The sequence below is a fragment of the Pecten maximus genome, chromosome 8 (genome assembly GCF_902652985.1).
Source record: "Pecten maximus chromosome 8, xPecMax1.1, whole genome shotgun sequence".
In the NCBI taxonomy this organism is placed as follows: Eukaryota; Metazoa; Mollusca; class Bivalvia; order Pectinida; family Pectinidae; genus Pecten; species Pecten maximus.
The window spans coordinates 35,808,123-35,823,493 of record NC_047022.1 but is presented as its reverse complement, the minus strand read 5'-3'; the positions used below and the strand labels follow the sequence as shown (position 1 = coordinate 35,823,493).

Below are 15,371 nucleotides of genomic sequence, written 5' to 3'. Positions count from 1 at the left end.
TGGGGTGAGGTATTTGTATATTATGACATACAACTCGGTTAATTAACTGTACAGAGATCTCTATTTCAACAAAAAGTAACACATGCTAAATATACACTCATTTCTATTTAATTTAATCTTATTTTTGTATCAACCATGCACTTAAATCGGTTATAATTGAAATATAATTGCTTCCCTAACTAGAACCAGTTACTTCTGGAAGAAAGACTGCAGGCAGAGGAGGCTCTGAGGAAGCAGGAACAGCAGAGACTGAGGGACCTAGAGGAAATAAAGAAAGCATTAGAGAAACTCTTGGAGGAGGAAAGACAGGCAAAGCGAGATGAGGAGATCGTACGGGCACTGCAGGCTAGGTAAACACCATATCTTATTAAATCGTAAAAGGCTTAAATCATACTAAATGCCTCTTTAATGTACTACGCTTTTACGTTTTCTGTTCCAGACACTGGTAAACAATGAGTAGTGAGGTGCCTCTTGTAAAATATAACGTGTAAACACAAGCAGCAGTTATGCCAAACGGCACTCATAAAATAACAAAACATACTTCCGTTTCTGTTTGATTGCTTACAATGTATAACGTTTTGTTTAACGCTTGTATCTGTCTTATTTGATTACGATTCATATGCATCATACATACTTGCTAAGGTTACTGGACGAGGAGATGGAGAAGAGAGAGGAACTGGAAACGTTACGTCGGGAACAGGATGAGCTCCTTAAGGAGGAGAGATCACGCCGAGAAGGCTTAGAAGAACACCAAATAGAACAGGCTCGCAAGCTTCAGGACGCCGCAGATACACTCCAGAGACTAGAGGCACAAAGACGGGCAGCCGAACAGGATTTGTTGGTGCGTTCTTTTATGCGAATTTTATGCGTGGTATTTTTGCAGTCAGATACACAGATGCACATATTTAATCTGATAATTTACATAAAAATTTACAGGATATATAATAATTGAAAGTCAGTTCTTAGTATAGCAAAACATGATTATAATTGTAGTGATATTGTTTATAGAACCATTCTTTCGTTAAAACAGCATTTTTGCGGTTGATGTTTTCATTATTCATCCAGTTTTGTTTATATAAACCCCAAAATGTTTCCGTATTTAGTACATATAATGTGTATTGTATTATCAGAAAAAATAATGCAATATGATATCTATATATGTAACTATGATGACATTGCAGGATGCATCAGATAAGCTACTGGTAGCTGAAAAAGAACGTACGAAGCTTGAACACAAAGTGAAGCTCTGGAAAACTCCGACAGTTGGATTGGCCCGTCCCATAGCGCCCAAAGTGGACAAACTGACCACACATAGAGGACTGGGCGCATTTTGTGGTGAAGACTTTATAAAGCCCTTAAATACCCAAACTAGTGTCGTCGGAGCCGGAAGTGGTGGTAATGAGTATGTAAAACCAGAACTCGTCACTGGCGATACCAAGGAGGAAAGTGCCCCAATGACACCTACAGAAGTAGGTACAAACTCTGGACCGGTTAATGGAATAAATAGTTCACAAGACAAAACCAATGATGTTAGTGTTCAACAAGCTGGACAAAAGGAGGTAAAATCGACAGATCTGGATTCGCTTAATACAACGGAAAATAGCGAGGATTCATTTCCAGAGCTTGTCGATAACAACGTTGGTTACCAGTGATACTTGGAACAGTCGGTAAAGAGAACAACACTGGTGTCACAGTGCTAGTCGTGCCTAAAATAGCTTTGTTTTGTTTTCGTCAGAGTTTCTTACACATATATTGAACCCGTATAAAATATGGATGGTACTAAATCTTTGGAGATGATTTAAACTTTGTTCAGTCATTTAACGGAAACGTTTTACCTTCATATATTCCGTAGCCTGATGGACGTTGTGGCGCCACATACCTAGCAACCAGCTCCTTTCATTCTCACATAGATATTCATAATGCATCCTTATTGTTACATCTCGCTTCACACCCGTCCATTTTGCTATGTCGTTTTCCAATTTCTTTTGGGCAAGCCCTGAAGATTCTGTCGCGTCACCTTATCACAATTTGCGCCGTTTTACAATGGCCAATAGGTCTTCGGAGGCCCCCCAATTGCTCGTTTAATTCTTTTTATCATCTCCTCATTGGAGATACGGTCTCTTAGTTGAAGAAGCTTCCCGACACCTATCTCTCATTCTTTACCAATATGTCTAAAAATGTTTATAATCCTGTATTTGCCAGTTGTCTATTATCAATAAAAAAGAACATGAAAATTAAAACCAAATACATGTATGTATATATTCTTATATTGTTTTAAGCATATTGATTTAATTCTGTTTCATCTCGGTCTTCTTTACGCTTGGCCAAAAGTAATGAATAATTACCCTAACTTGAAATAAATATGTCACGTCAAAGTGTGTATATATAGCAAACACCTAGCTCTCTGTGATGGAATATTTTCTTTAATTTGGGATCATATATGGAAATACGCATTAAGCTGTATCTCGTTATGGGAGATATAAACGCCAAATGCATTACCTAACGAAGTCTTAAAAGGGGCAAACAGGGAGTAATTGACAGTTTACTGTAGCGCTGACTTTTGCTAATTTTAAAGTACGTTTAATTTACCATATTTACATTTTTGCTTCGCTCCACCTCAACTAGTAATACCAGATTACTTCATTTCCCGACGGTATCAAATATGATGAAAAACTGTTTTGTTTCCCAAAAATACAGATTTTTTTTTTACATAACCATTAAAGCTAAAACATATATGAAAAAGAATTCACAAACACCAGAAAACCTTTTTGTTTTGAAATTATAATGTAAAATTTATTGATATAAGTTTGGTATCTATGCTAGCCTGCCATAAAGTAATCCAAGTGACATCCAACAAATGAAAATAAATATACAAGAATTACATAAACTCATATTTTTTCACTTTTATTAATCCAGATCAACGTCTGTACCTACTACTTTGTCTTCATTGACTAGACATTATTTAAACAAAGTAAACCAATCCAATGCCATTTTCTTGGAATTAATACAGGAACAATATTATTTTTCAGATGATTTTGACTCTTCACAATCATGCACGTATCAAATTTGTACAATTGCAACAGTCAGATAATGTCAGATTCCATACATTTTGCACTACACTGTAACATTTGTATGTCTTTCAATATGTTGCTATAGACTACATACCTATTTGTACAACTTTGTGAAAGTTATGATACTAAATTGAATGCATAACCGATTTGTAAACAAATGCCCTGCATTTTGAAATAAAAATGATATGAATACAGAAGGTTTTTTGATGTTTTATGCAAAAATGGAAAATGCTGCATAGGTATCATAATATTTTAAACTAGTAAATGTTTGCAAAACATGAATACGGCCCCACATGCTTTGATAAAAGTATGAATGTATCCATCCAAATTCTGAGTTTTATTTATCTCATGTTATCTTTAAGGACGGTGCCAAAAGGGAGCGGTGAGTTATAATACCGTGGAGATCCTATCCCAATAACCGTATATAGCATTGCTGGACATTGATAGACTTTCCTCGCCCTAGGTGACTTGAAATGGTTGAAACTAATACCCACAAATTACCATATATAACATTGGTGGGCACCGGGAGATAAACACAATCCTATTGTTAAAATTGACTCTATGGTCATTCCCAATCCCTAATGACCTATTAGTTCCTTTATGATATTTTGATATCTTTGAAAACTTTGAGATCCTGATCCCATAGCCATATATAGCATGGTTGGGCATTAACAGACAAGCACAATACTGATGTTAACCAGGTTCAGGGGTCTTCCCCACCCTAATGGTTTCTTTAAACACAATCTTGTTGTAAAAACTTTCCCTGTGTTCTATTCACATCCCTTGGGAGTGTGGACTTTGTATCTGGGTTATAAATTTGAATTAGATGAGATCCCTACCTCATAATCAAATGTAGGTTTGTTCGAAATCAACAGATAAAACTATTAACCAAGTAATTATATACATGATAATAATTTTCTTGTTTTGTCAAATTCAACCAGGTGAGCTATACAGACCTGTTGGGCCTCTTGTTTAGAAGATGATTTACAATCGAGGTCGACAAAACAAACACTGACTGACTGACTGGAGATATGATCAGATAAACTTGCTCAAAGTATTAGACAAAACCCGGAACCTTTGTGAAAGACATGGCTTCGATTCGCGATAAAACGGTAGAGGGTACGCAAAAACGTTTATGTTCTTGACAGATAAGAACTTCACTAAAGATCGTCTGTATACAGACAATGAGATTTTGAAGGAGAAAGGATATTTAGCACAGATTTGAACATCGTGGAAAACTAACTAGAAAACATACTGGGAGTGCCAAGAAATATTCCACATCTATGCAGTTAACTTTTTTCTGTAATCTGTAACTTGTGTAAATATTTACATTCGGTATGTTTGAAAGCATTGACGAAAGTGGTATTCATTTTTCATGACACATTAGCCTCATCACTGTGTGAAGTAATGTCGGGGCCCGCGTTTCCACCGGTAGTATTCTCCACCGTCAGATTTTTCTTCCTCTCGTGTTCTTATTCTCAAACATCCAATGTTGTTAAGGTCTCCTAAATATTCAAAACATAAACATCACCCCAAAAATCTCATAGAATAAGTGTTGTAGATGGAACTACATTTTGTTTGTGTTGTTGTTAGAACGGTTGCTAAGATCGTGCCATGAACTGTCTGACACTTTCCCGCGAAAACGGCTGTTCTCTCTCCGACGTCACTCCCAGGTAAAAACATGAAAAATGTATTTTTTGTATAATGGGTGCTTTAACACATCAAATAAAAATAAGCATTATGTAAATATAGAGAATGTTGTTGTGGCCTCATGAACTTAAATGTATCCTTCCTTAATGCAATAAGAGTAGTTCCCCCTTTATCACATGTAAACGAACCCACACAATGAATTATTTCAAATATAAAACATAAATGTATTTTTAACTAAACGCCAATAGATACTATGTAAGCTGTAAACTATATTTTGGTGTTGTTATGAAGAAAATAAATGCATTAAGAAATTTCTGGAAGCTGCATGTATCATAACAGACATTCCTTCGTATGCACGTACAGAATATCTACATGTACCTTTTGAAACTGGTTTAGATACTCTTTGATCGTCGAAAACGTAAAAAACTCCAATTTTTATATAAAATGCATAATAAGTTATCTCCGGACTTCTTAATTGATCTCCTTCCACCTACTGTTGCGGAAAATAACCGATATGCTCTTAGAAATAGCAGTGATTTTCGAGTTCCTCCTTTTGGGCTTTCTCTAGCAAATCTCTCGTTTATACCTTCCACTAGTCGTAGCTGGAACTTGTTAGATCTATCTGTACGCTCGTTGCTTTCCCTGAATTTGTTTAAAAAACTATATAATCTAAAATGTACAACAATCTCCACATACCAACTACAGTTATTGTGAAAGAAAGATAAACATTTCACATACTAGATTGGGGCACAAATGTAGTGTTCTGAAATATGATCTGTATCGAGTAAATCTTATTGATGATCCGTTTTGCACCAGTGAACATCCTTGCGAAAATGTTTTTCGCTTTTTCTTTGAATGCAAATTGTATAAATTGGAAAGATTAAATATGTTTCAAAGTTTAAATGCATTAGGTTTGGTTATGGATTTAGAAATTCTCTTGTTTGGACATTCAGATCTTTCTGTAGATCTACATTTTTTGTAAACTCTCTTGTGTCCTGACATGGGCAAAACTACATCAAATCCAGCAATAGATTTTCTTCTCTAAAACTGCCGAACCAAATTTAATGAATTTGACAGGAAGCTTCCATGGCTAAAGGTCAACCATATTGTGAATTATATTGTCCCCACCCCCAAGGGGCCAGAGGGGGCGGGGCTGAAAAGGGTCAAATTGACTAAATCGTCAAAAACATTTCTCCTCTACTCTCAGATATGGAGGGATCAAACACTATTAATAGATGGAAGGGTCTTAAGGTGCTTTACACAATTGTGAATTTCATAACCCTGGGTGCTCACGTTTGCCCCCGGGGAGGGGGTAAACTTAACTATAGTTTATATAGGGAAATCGCATTTTTGACTAGTATTTGTTGGACTTCTATTGAAATTCAGTCTAACTTGGTTAGCATTATTAGCATGGGAAAATGATTGGATGGTATGCACATGTTGGCCCTGACTGACCCCCAGGGGCTGATGGGTGGGGCTAAAAAGACTGAAATTTCAAAAATCCTCTTCTCTACTCTCAGATATGGTTGAATCAAACACTCTTATAGATGGAAGGGTCTTAAGGTGCTTTACCAAAATTGTGAATTTCATGACCCTTGGGTCTCACGTTTGCCCCTGGGGAGGGGCTAAACTTTACTATAGTTTATATAGGGAAATCACATTTTTGACTATTATTTGTTGGATTTGTATTGGAATTCATTCCAACTATCTTAACATTATTAGCATGGGATGAAAATTTGATGGTATGCACATGTTGACCCTGACTGACCCCAAGGGGCTGATGGGCAGGGCGAAAAAGGGTCAATTAAATTAACTTAAAAACTTAAAAACTGAGGTGACCGTTGAGGCCCATCGGCTTCTTGTTAAAAACCTGATGCTATTTCAAATACCGAAAAAAATATATAATGAAAACTTCCATTGACCAACCCTATAATAACTTAGCAACAATGAGATAGAAACTAATGAAAACTTCCATCAATCAACCCCAAAATAATTTGGCAGCAATGCTAACCGGTATATGGGGATTACGATTTGAATTAGTTAAGTTGTTTATCACTGAAAGACCGCAGAATTGCCAAGATTGGCACATTTCCTTTCTGATAATTAACACTTCGTACACCTACTCTATACGTATACGTGTTTTCCCCTAAACAGGTCTTCCCGAGTCTACTATTTACAATGACAAATCCATACTAAACGCTACTAGCCAATATTTATCATTTTTGTAGAAAATCAGAGTTTGTTTTATTCAGGGTAAGACCTTAGCATACGTGTACTCCTCAGAGATGGCTTATTTTGTTTACATTACGTATTGAAAACACTATGGCCAACCCTGCCAATCAACACTTTCTCGTTGACTTTTTTTATTGAGACAAAACAAGGTACCTGATTAAATACATGAAGCTTTTGTTGTGTGGGCTTAGTCAAAGAATCCCTAAAAGGTGTTAATACAGTTATATACCAACATCACTACACTTTTGTGGTATTCGGACCACGAGAAACTATTTAGATATACATGTATGTTGATTGGCAAACCTTCTCGCTGAGGCCGGTGGAAATTTCCCTTTACTGCTCGTATGGGGCATCGAGGTATCTGTCAAGCCCAGACGAAGGCAGGATTGTTTTTTTCATTATTCCGTCTGATTACATGTGTAACTGTTTATTTTCCAAGGGTGAAATTTACTTAAAAAACACTATACATACATTTGTATACATAAGAATGTATAGCCTATGCATATGTAATAAAAATGTCGTAATCTATGCATAGAAAATATTCAATTATTTCCAATGAAATACAAAAAAAAAATGATTATATATTAGGAAGTTGAGGATCCACACACTTATTACAGGTATGTGCGCTGTTTGTACGTCTGTTGATACAACAAAAGACAACTGACATTGACTACCCGTGGCAGACACAATGGTGTGCTATTTATAGAACAGTGGTGATTGATTTGACGTGTATCGATTTTAGAATAGTTATAGTTACTGCGGGTATGGGGAATCCCTCACGGAAGTCGCCATGACGGACAGCCTTCCCAAACATTACATGTGACACCCTATCCAACACCAGAATGGGGTCTGGAGGGAGCAAGACATCGGCCCCTAAAAAGGCCGAGGACAACAGGTATGTCGGTATTACATGTCGTAGGTTGTATAATGTAGAGGTACATAACCTATACGTGTGTGTATAACATGTGTACACATGTACACTAACAAGTGTAAGCAGTGCCCGATAACTAGGCAAGTGTCGTCTATACCTGTAAACATGTCTATCATGGAACCTGTCTATACCTGGAAACCCGTTTATCATGGAACCTGTCTATACAGGATACATGTCTATTACGAAACCTATCTACATGCACTAGTAGCATAATGCATATTACATATTGCAATGAATTCGCATTTATACGATTTGTGGTTTGTAATGAACTGTATTGTCAAATATTACACGAAACATTTATTTCACAGACATAAACGTACACTGTATTTAAAATATCACTGTATGTCTATGTTTATCATGTAACTACAAACATTGTACGGAATACACCGACGGCCAGCCCCTATGTCGCTATAAGATTGTTAGTATATGGTTGAGGTGATCCTGTCTGATATTCTGGTTCAACATATGGCAATATTACTCTCCTTTCAATTTTGACCCATTTTCCATCCTCCTTATATATTTCAAATACATAAACATGTACTTGTATAGTATATTACGAACGAGTACGCGTGTATTCAGTGATCAATGTCGGCACAGGGTTTAATAAGATTAAATAAAGTATCAGGTATATTAAGTCAAAACAGGTATGTTGAGGTGACATGAGATTTAAACAACCTAACTATTGTAACACATAAAGCCGCGTTATGGCAATTATAAGGAAGGTCCTATTGCACATGCATATATTGTTTGCGTAACGATCTGTCTAAACATTGTTATTGTTGTTCAAACGACAAGCATATTGTACGCGTTATTGAAGACTTAAACGTAAAAGAAATCGATATTTGTATAAAATTATTATTAGACACAGTTCATTTACATTAGAAAAGTCATATAGATAACATTTAATTAGAAAGAAAACCACTGTATATGATTATTGATATAGTGTTAATAATCGGATATACATGTACATTATAAAAACGAAAATGACGAAGACAGATCGCTTTTAACTCAAACATGCCCCTTATTACGAAATCAATTTACACATATTAATATTATAGAAATACGGCATTAGAAGGAGATCTATTTAGGTACTCAATTTGTTCGAGTATTTATACGACATTATACTGAGATATGATTAGATACACTGTTTTTCTGTTTTATCGAAATCCCAGACAGAATAAATGTCAACTCGACGTATCAAATACGTTTACTGACAACTTACTACGGACACAACCAACAGAACACTTGTCCTCAAACTACTACAACATGTCACCCGTTCTACACTCTTTACACTATACTAACAGAATATTTAGTTAGTGAGATATATATCACATGTTATATGACTAGAACTCGAATGGCTCTGTGAATTGAGTGGATGAAATACATTAGAAGGCCGTTTAGATTTAAAAGTGTCGGCACGCCTGAACTAACACTGACCTGTACCGTTAGGTATGAAGTCAACTCAATAGATCTTTTTATGTACATACATATCACATATATGCTGAGTTGAAGGCGCCTCATACCTAAGTTTGAATGGTTTAAAATCTGACACTATACTGTTGTATCCACAAACGTAACGTATGTGAAAAATCAACATGAAGTAATTTCGTTTGGTAAGAATGTATAATTCTTAGGTAGCAAAATGGAATTTGGTCATACTTCCCGAATATATTTCGTGGGCTGAATTTCACAAATTAATCTTATTTCATATTAATAACTTAATTAACATAGAATACATATTATTTACTTATAAAAAAAAACGTCACTGAGATCTATTTCGAAGGCTTGTTAGATAAACAATCATGACAGCTCTTTATAAATTTCCTTGTTACATTTATTTGTAATCTCATATTGATTGTGTATTTTTATATTACCAATCTAAACACTTTCCGAGTTCCGATACTGTAAATTCAGCTATAGATGACGTGTCACTAGAAGTGTATCGCCTATAGGTAGTATTTGATGAGGCGAAGTCACGTTTATTTACAATACAGGTGTTCGGTCAAAGGTGTTCGCCTATGGTTTTGACATTTTACATGAATTAAAGTTAATCTTTTATTGTTCCAGAGTTCAATCGAATGGATCGTCAAAGCCTGTACAAAACAACAAAACGTCGTTACCTAAACCTGAAACCAAAACAACTTCAATCAATATCTCCTCGAACCCCGACTCTAAAACAAAATATGACTCCAAAACGTCTCAGAACAGCGCCTCGTCCAAAACCGACCCCCCAAGAAATGAAAACAGCAAACCGGGAGACACGTCAGAGACAGCGGGAGCTAAAACTAAAGCAACGCTTGTAAAATCGAAAAGTAAGCAGAGATTCCAGATGGGTGTGAATAAGACTATGATGAAAATTACGAAGGAGAAAACCATGCCGCGGATTAACCTCAACAAGACTGCAACGAGTCCTATACTGAATGGTGACGTCAGCGTGCAGGTGCCATCCACAAGTAAAATCGTACGGATATTTACCAGTAGTACATTCACAGGTACGATATCTCTGTCTCCTGTTTTATATCCACCAGTAAAATCGTACGGATATTTACCAGTAGTACATTCACAGGTACGATATCTCTGTCTCCTGTTTTATATCCACCAGTAAAATCGTACGGATATTTACCAGTAGTACATTCACAGGTACGATATCTCTGTCTCCTGTTTTATTCCAGAGTCGAGCAGTGTAAGGACCCTTCCTTTAATTTACAATAAATGAGCTATGTGTATTTATGTGCCGATACTGTATTTCTCGACATGTATGGTTTAACACATAATATATGTTTCTCTACTTACCAATACCGCAGTCATTACACTTACTCATACCTCATTTCCACATTGCTGAACACACAATAAAGATATATAAATACTCCTTACAATTCATATCTATATTATACATGTTTGACATACGTCTACTTTATTACTCTATATAGAAGTAACTGATTCAATCAATTATATCCCTCGACTTCGCTTAGCTGTGTTCTAGTCTTGTGTGTTAGTCTGCGAACTAAAACACATCTAAGACTTCGTCAAGGGAAATATTCTTAGTTTTGGGACACAAGAAACTTGCTATATCCCTCAACCCTATACCTTAATTGTACAATGTATCGGACTTCAACCTTAATTATTTCTTTATTATTCTGTTCCTGATCGCAAACTTTGGTTATATTGCCGTTGCAAAAATACTCAACATCAACAGCATTTATTGTACGATGAGCTTTTTTTTGCAAAATCTATGCAAGTAAATAAAGAAATAAAGTGTCAAAACAACATTTAGAATTACCAGGAACAGACAGAAAACATCTAAGCCAAAGGAACAGAGCTGGCGGTAAATTCATGAAATATATTCCCATTGGTTGACGATTCGTCATATTGTTTGGTTTCTAATGTGATGCTCGTCTAAAAGTCTTTCAGTCATACTGCTATTCGAATTTCACTTCTTATTATTTGAACCAATCACACAATCAAACCTAGACTTTAAGATCCCATTTTAATTTTATATAGACACTATGCACGAGAGAAACACATGGATGCGGGAAGCGTATCCCCAGCTGCGTTCATACTGCCAGACCCGGGGATATGAGTTCCAGGTAGTTGACATGAGATGGGGAATCCGGGACGATGCGGCCGACGATCACACGACATTTGATCTTTGTATGACTGAACTACGACTTTGTCAACAACTTTCAACAGGACCGAACTTCATTGTGAGTTGGGGGACATTGGATTTCTATAACAGTGGAAATCAGTAGTCAATAGGGAACGTAATTATCAAACAGTTCTTTGTCAGTGATGAACTCCATATTGAGTCAGTAATACTGTAATGCACTCTATGTTGTAATGAAGTTGATATTGAGTAACTAACATTATAATTCACTCCATATTGAGACAATAATATTTTTATGATTTTACAGTTCTTGGTCAGTAGGGAATTCCATATTGTGTCAGTAACATTGTAATGAACTCCATATTGAGTAACTAACATTGTAATGAACTCCATATTGAGTCATTAATATTCTTTTATGGTTTAACATTTCTTGGTCTGTAGGGAACTCCATATTGTTTCAATAACATTGTAATGAACTCCATATTGAGTCATTAATATGTTTTTATGATTTTACAGTTCTTGGTCAGTAGGGAACTCCATATTGAGTCAGTAACATTGTAATGAACTTCATATTGAGTCAGTAACATTGTAATGAAGTCCGTATTGAATTAGTAATTCTATGTAATGATTTAAAAGGTCTGGGTCAATAAGGAACTCCATATTAAGTCGGTAACATTGAAGTATTTATGAAGTATTTTGATACCTTATCTGTAGTTTTATTAAACTTATCATAATGTCTGGGACCAATCATCAACACGTTATCTAGACTTAACGCTATTTTACGGCCAACAATAAGTATTGAAGAACCACATCGAGTCATTGTACATTTCCGCTCTCCGGATCTTTGTAAATGGGAGACATTTGTGCTGTTGATTGTTTATAATATTAACTTTTTTTAAATGCCTGTATACTGATGACCCTGGCTGTCAATAGGACGTTAAACAAAAAACAAACAAACAAACTGTATACTGAGCTGCTTCACAAATGAACGATAAAACATATATTTTATAAACCATGTGCTGTATCTTGATGAAAACATAGTGGAGATAAATCTTACTGTTTGTTACGTGTTTACAGTCATTGCTCACCAACAAGTATGGTTATTTGTTACGTGTTTACAGTCATTACTCGCCAACAAGTATAGTTATTTGTTACGTGTTTACAGTCATTGCTCGCCAACAAGTACGGTTATTTGTTACGTGTTTACAGTCATTGCTCGCCAACAAGTACTGTTATTTGTTACGTGTTTACAGTCATTGCTCGCCAACAAGTACGATTATTTGTTACGTGTTTACAGTCATTGCTCGCCAACAAGTATGTTTATTTGTTACGTGTTTACAGTCATTACTCGCCAACAAGTATGGTTATTTGTTACGTGTTTACAGTCATTACTCGCCAACAAGTGCGGTTATTTGTTACGTGTTTACAGTCATTGCTCGCCAACAAGTACGGTTATGTGTTACTTGTTTACAGTCATTGCTCGCCAACAAGTATGGTTATTTGTTACGTGTTTACAGTCATTGCTCGCCAACAAGTACGGTTATTTGTTACGTGTTTACAGTCATTACTCGCCAACAAGTACGGCTATGGGTTACTTGTTTACAGTCATTGCTCGCCAACAAGTATGGTTATTTGTTACGTGTTTACAGTCATTACTCGCCAACAAGTACGGTTATTTGTTACGTGTTTACAGTCATTACTCACCAACAAGTACGGTTATTTGTTACGTGTTTACAGTCATTGCTCGCCAACAAGTATGGTTATTTGTTACGTGTTTACAGTCATTGCTCGCCAACAAGTACGGTTATTTGTTACGTGTTTAAAGTCATTGCTCGCCAACAAATATAGTTATTTGTTACGTGTTTACAGTCATTACTCGCCAACAAGTATAGTTATTTGTTACGTGTTTACAGTCATTGCTCGCCAACAAGTATGGTTATTTGTTACGTGTTTACAGTCATTGCTCGCCAACAAGTATGGTTATTTGTTACGTGTTTACAGTCATTGCTCGCCAACAAGTATGGTTATTTGTTACGTGTTTACAGTCATTGCTCGCCAACAAGTATGGTTATTTGTTACGTGTTTACAGTCATTACTCACCAACAAGTATGGTTATTTGTTACGTGTTTACAGTCATTGCTCGCCAACAAGTATGGTTATTTGTTACGTGTTTACAGTCATTACTCGCCAACAAATATAGTTATTTGTTACGTGTTTACAGTCATTACTCGCCAACAAGTATGGTTATTTGTTACGTGTTTACAGTCATTGCTCGCCAACAAGTATGGTTATTTGTTACGTGTTTACAGTCATTGCTCGCCAACAAGTACGGTTATTTGTTACGTGTTTACAGTCATTGCTCGCCAACAAGTACGGTTATTTGTTACGTGTTTACAGTCATTGCTCGCCAACAAGTATGGTTATTTGTTACGTGTTTACAGTCATTGCTCGCCAACAAGTATGTTTATTTGTTACGTGTTTACAGTCATTGCTCGCCAACAAGTATGGTTATTTGTTACGTGTTTACAGTCATTGCTCGCCAACAAGTATAGTTATTTGTTACGTGTTTACAGTCATTGCTCGCCAACAAGTATGGTTATTTGTTACGTGTTTACAGGTCATTGCTCGCCAACAAGTACGGTTATTTGTTACGTGTTTACAGGTCATTGCTCGCCAACAAGTATGGTTATTTATTTTTACGTGTTTACAGTCATTGCTCGCCAACAAGTATGGCTATTTGTTACGTGTTTACAGTCATTGCTCGCCAACAAGTAGGGTTATTTGTTACGTGTTTACAGTCATTGCTCGCCAACAAGTATGGCTATTTGTTACGTGTTTACAGGTCATTGCTCGCCAACAAGTATGGTTATTTATTTTTACGTGTTTACAGTCATTGCTCGCCAACAAGTATGGCTATTTGTTACGTGTTTACAGTCATTGCTCGCCAACAAGTATGGTTATTTGTTACGTGTTTACAGTCATTGCTCGCCAACAAGTATGGTTATTTGTTACGTGTTTACAGTCATTGCTCGCCAACAAGTATGGTTATTTGTTACGTGTTTACAGTCATTGCTCGCCAACAAGTATGGTTATTTGTTACGTGTTTACAGTCATTACTCACCAACAAGTATGGTTATTTGTTACGTGTTTACAGTCATTGCTCGCCAACAAGTATGGTTATTTGTTACGTGTTTACAGTCATTACTCGCCAACAAATATAGTTATTTGTTACGTGTTTACAGTCATTACTCGCCAACAAGTATGGTTATTTGTTACGTGTTTACAGTCATTGCTCGCCAACAAGTATGGTTATTTGTTACGTGTTTACAGTCATTGCTCGCCAACAAGTACGGTTATTTGTTACGTGTTTACAGTCATTGCTCGCCAACAAGTACGGTTATTTGTTACGTGTTTACAGTCATTGCTCGCCAACAAGTATGGTTATTTGTTACGTGTTTACAGTCATTGCTCGCCAACAAGTATGTTTATTTGTTACGTGTTTACAGTCATTGCTCGCCAACAAGTATGGTTATTTGTTACGTGTTTACAGTCATTGCTCGCCAACAAGTATAGTTATTTGTTACGTGTTTACAGTCATTGCTCGCCAACAAGTATGGTTATTTGTTACGTGTTTACAGGTCATTGCTCGCCAACAAGTACGGTTATTTGTTACGTGTTTACAGGTCATTGCTCGCCAACAAGTATGGTTATTTATTTTTACGTGTTTACAGTCATTGCTCGCCAACAAGTATGGCTATTTGTTACGTGTTTACAGTCATTGCTCGCCAACAAGTAGGGTTATTTGTTACGTGTTTACAGTCATTGCTCGCCAACAAGTATGGCTATTTGTTACGTGTTTACAGGTCATTGCTCGCCAACAAGT

At 36.2% G+C, this 15,371-nt stretch overlaps 2 protein-coding genes across 3 annotated transcripts in view; both read left to right on the top strand.

Moving 5' to 3' along the window:
- The window catches only part of LOC117333351 (differentially expressed in FDCP 6 homolog), a 34,577-nt gene extending 31,312 nt beyond the window's left edge, over positions 1-3,265 (top strand). For both annotated transcript variants that reach the window (XM_033892611.1, XM_033892612.1), the window contains exons 9-11: positions 184-350; positions 643-841; positions 1,182-3,265. In XM_033892611.1, the coding sequence (XP_033748502.1) occupies positions 184-350; positions 643-841; positions 1,182-1,652 (837 nt within the window). In that variant the 3' untranslated portion in view covers positions 1,653-3,265. The remainder of the gene's footprint in view (positions 1-183; positions 351-642; positions 842-1,181) is intronic.
- Positions 3,266-7,711: 4,446 nt separating this feature from the next.
- The window catches only part of LOC117333350 (NACHT domain- and WD repeat-containing protein 1-like), a 29,574-nt gene continuing 21,914 nt past the window's right edge, over positions 7,712-15,371 (top strand). The window contains exons 1-3 of the mRNA XM_033892609.1: positions 7,712-7,848; positions 9,952-10,376; positions 11,386-11,588. Coding sequence (XP_033748500.1) covers positions 7,796-7,848; positions 9,952-10,376; positions 11,386-11,588 — 681 coding nt within the window. The 5' untranslated portion in view covers positions 7,712-7,795. The remainder of the gene's footprint in view (positions 7,849-9,951; positions 10,377-11,385; positions 11,589-15,371) is intronic.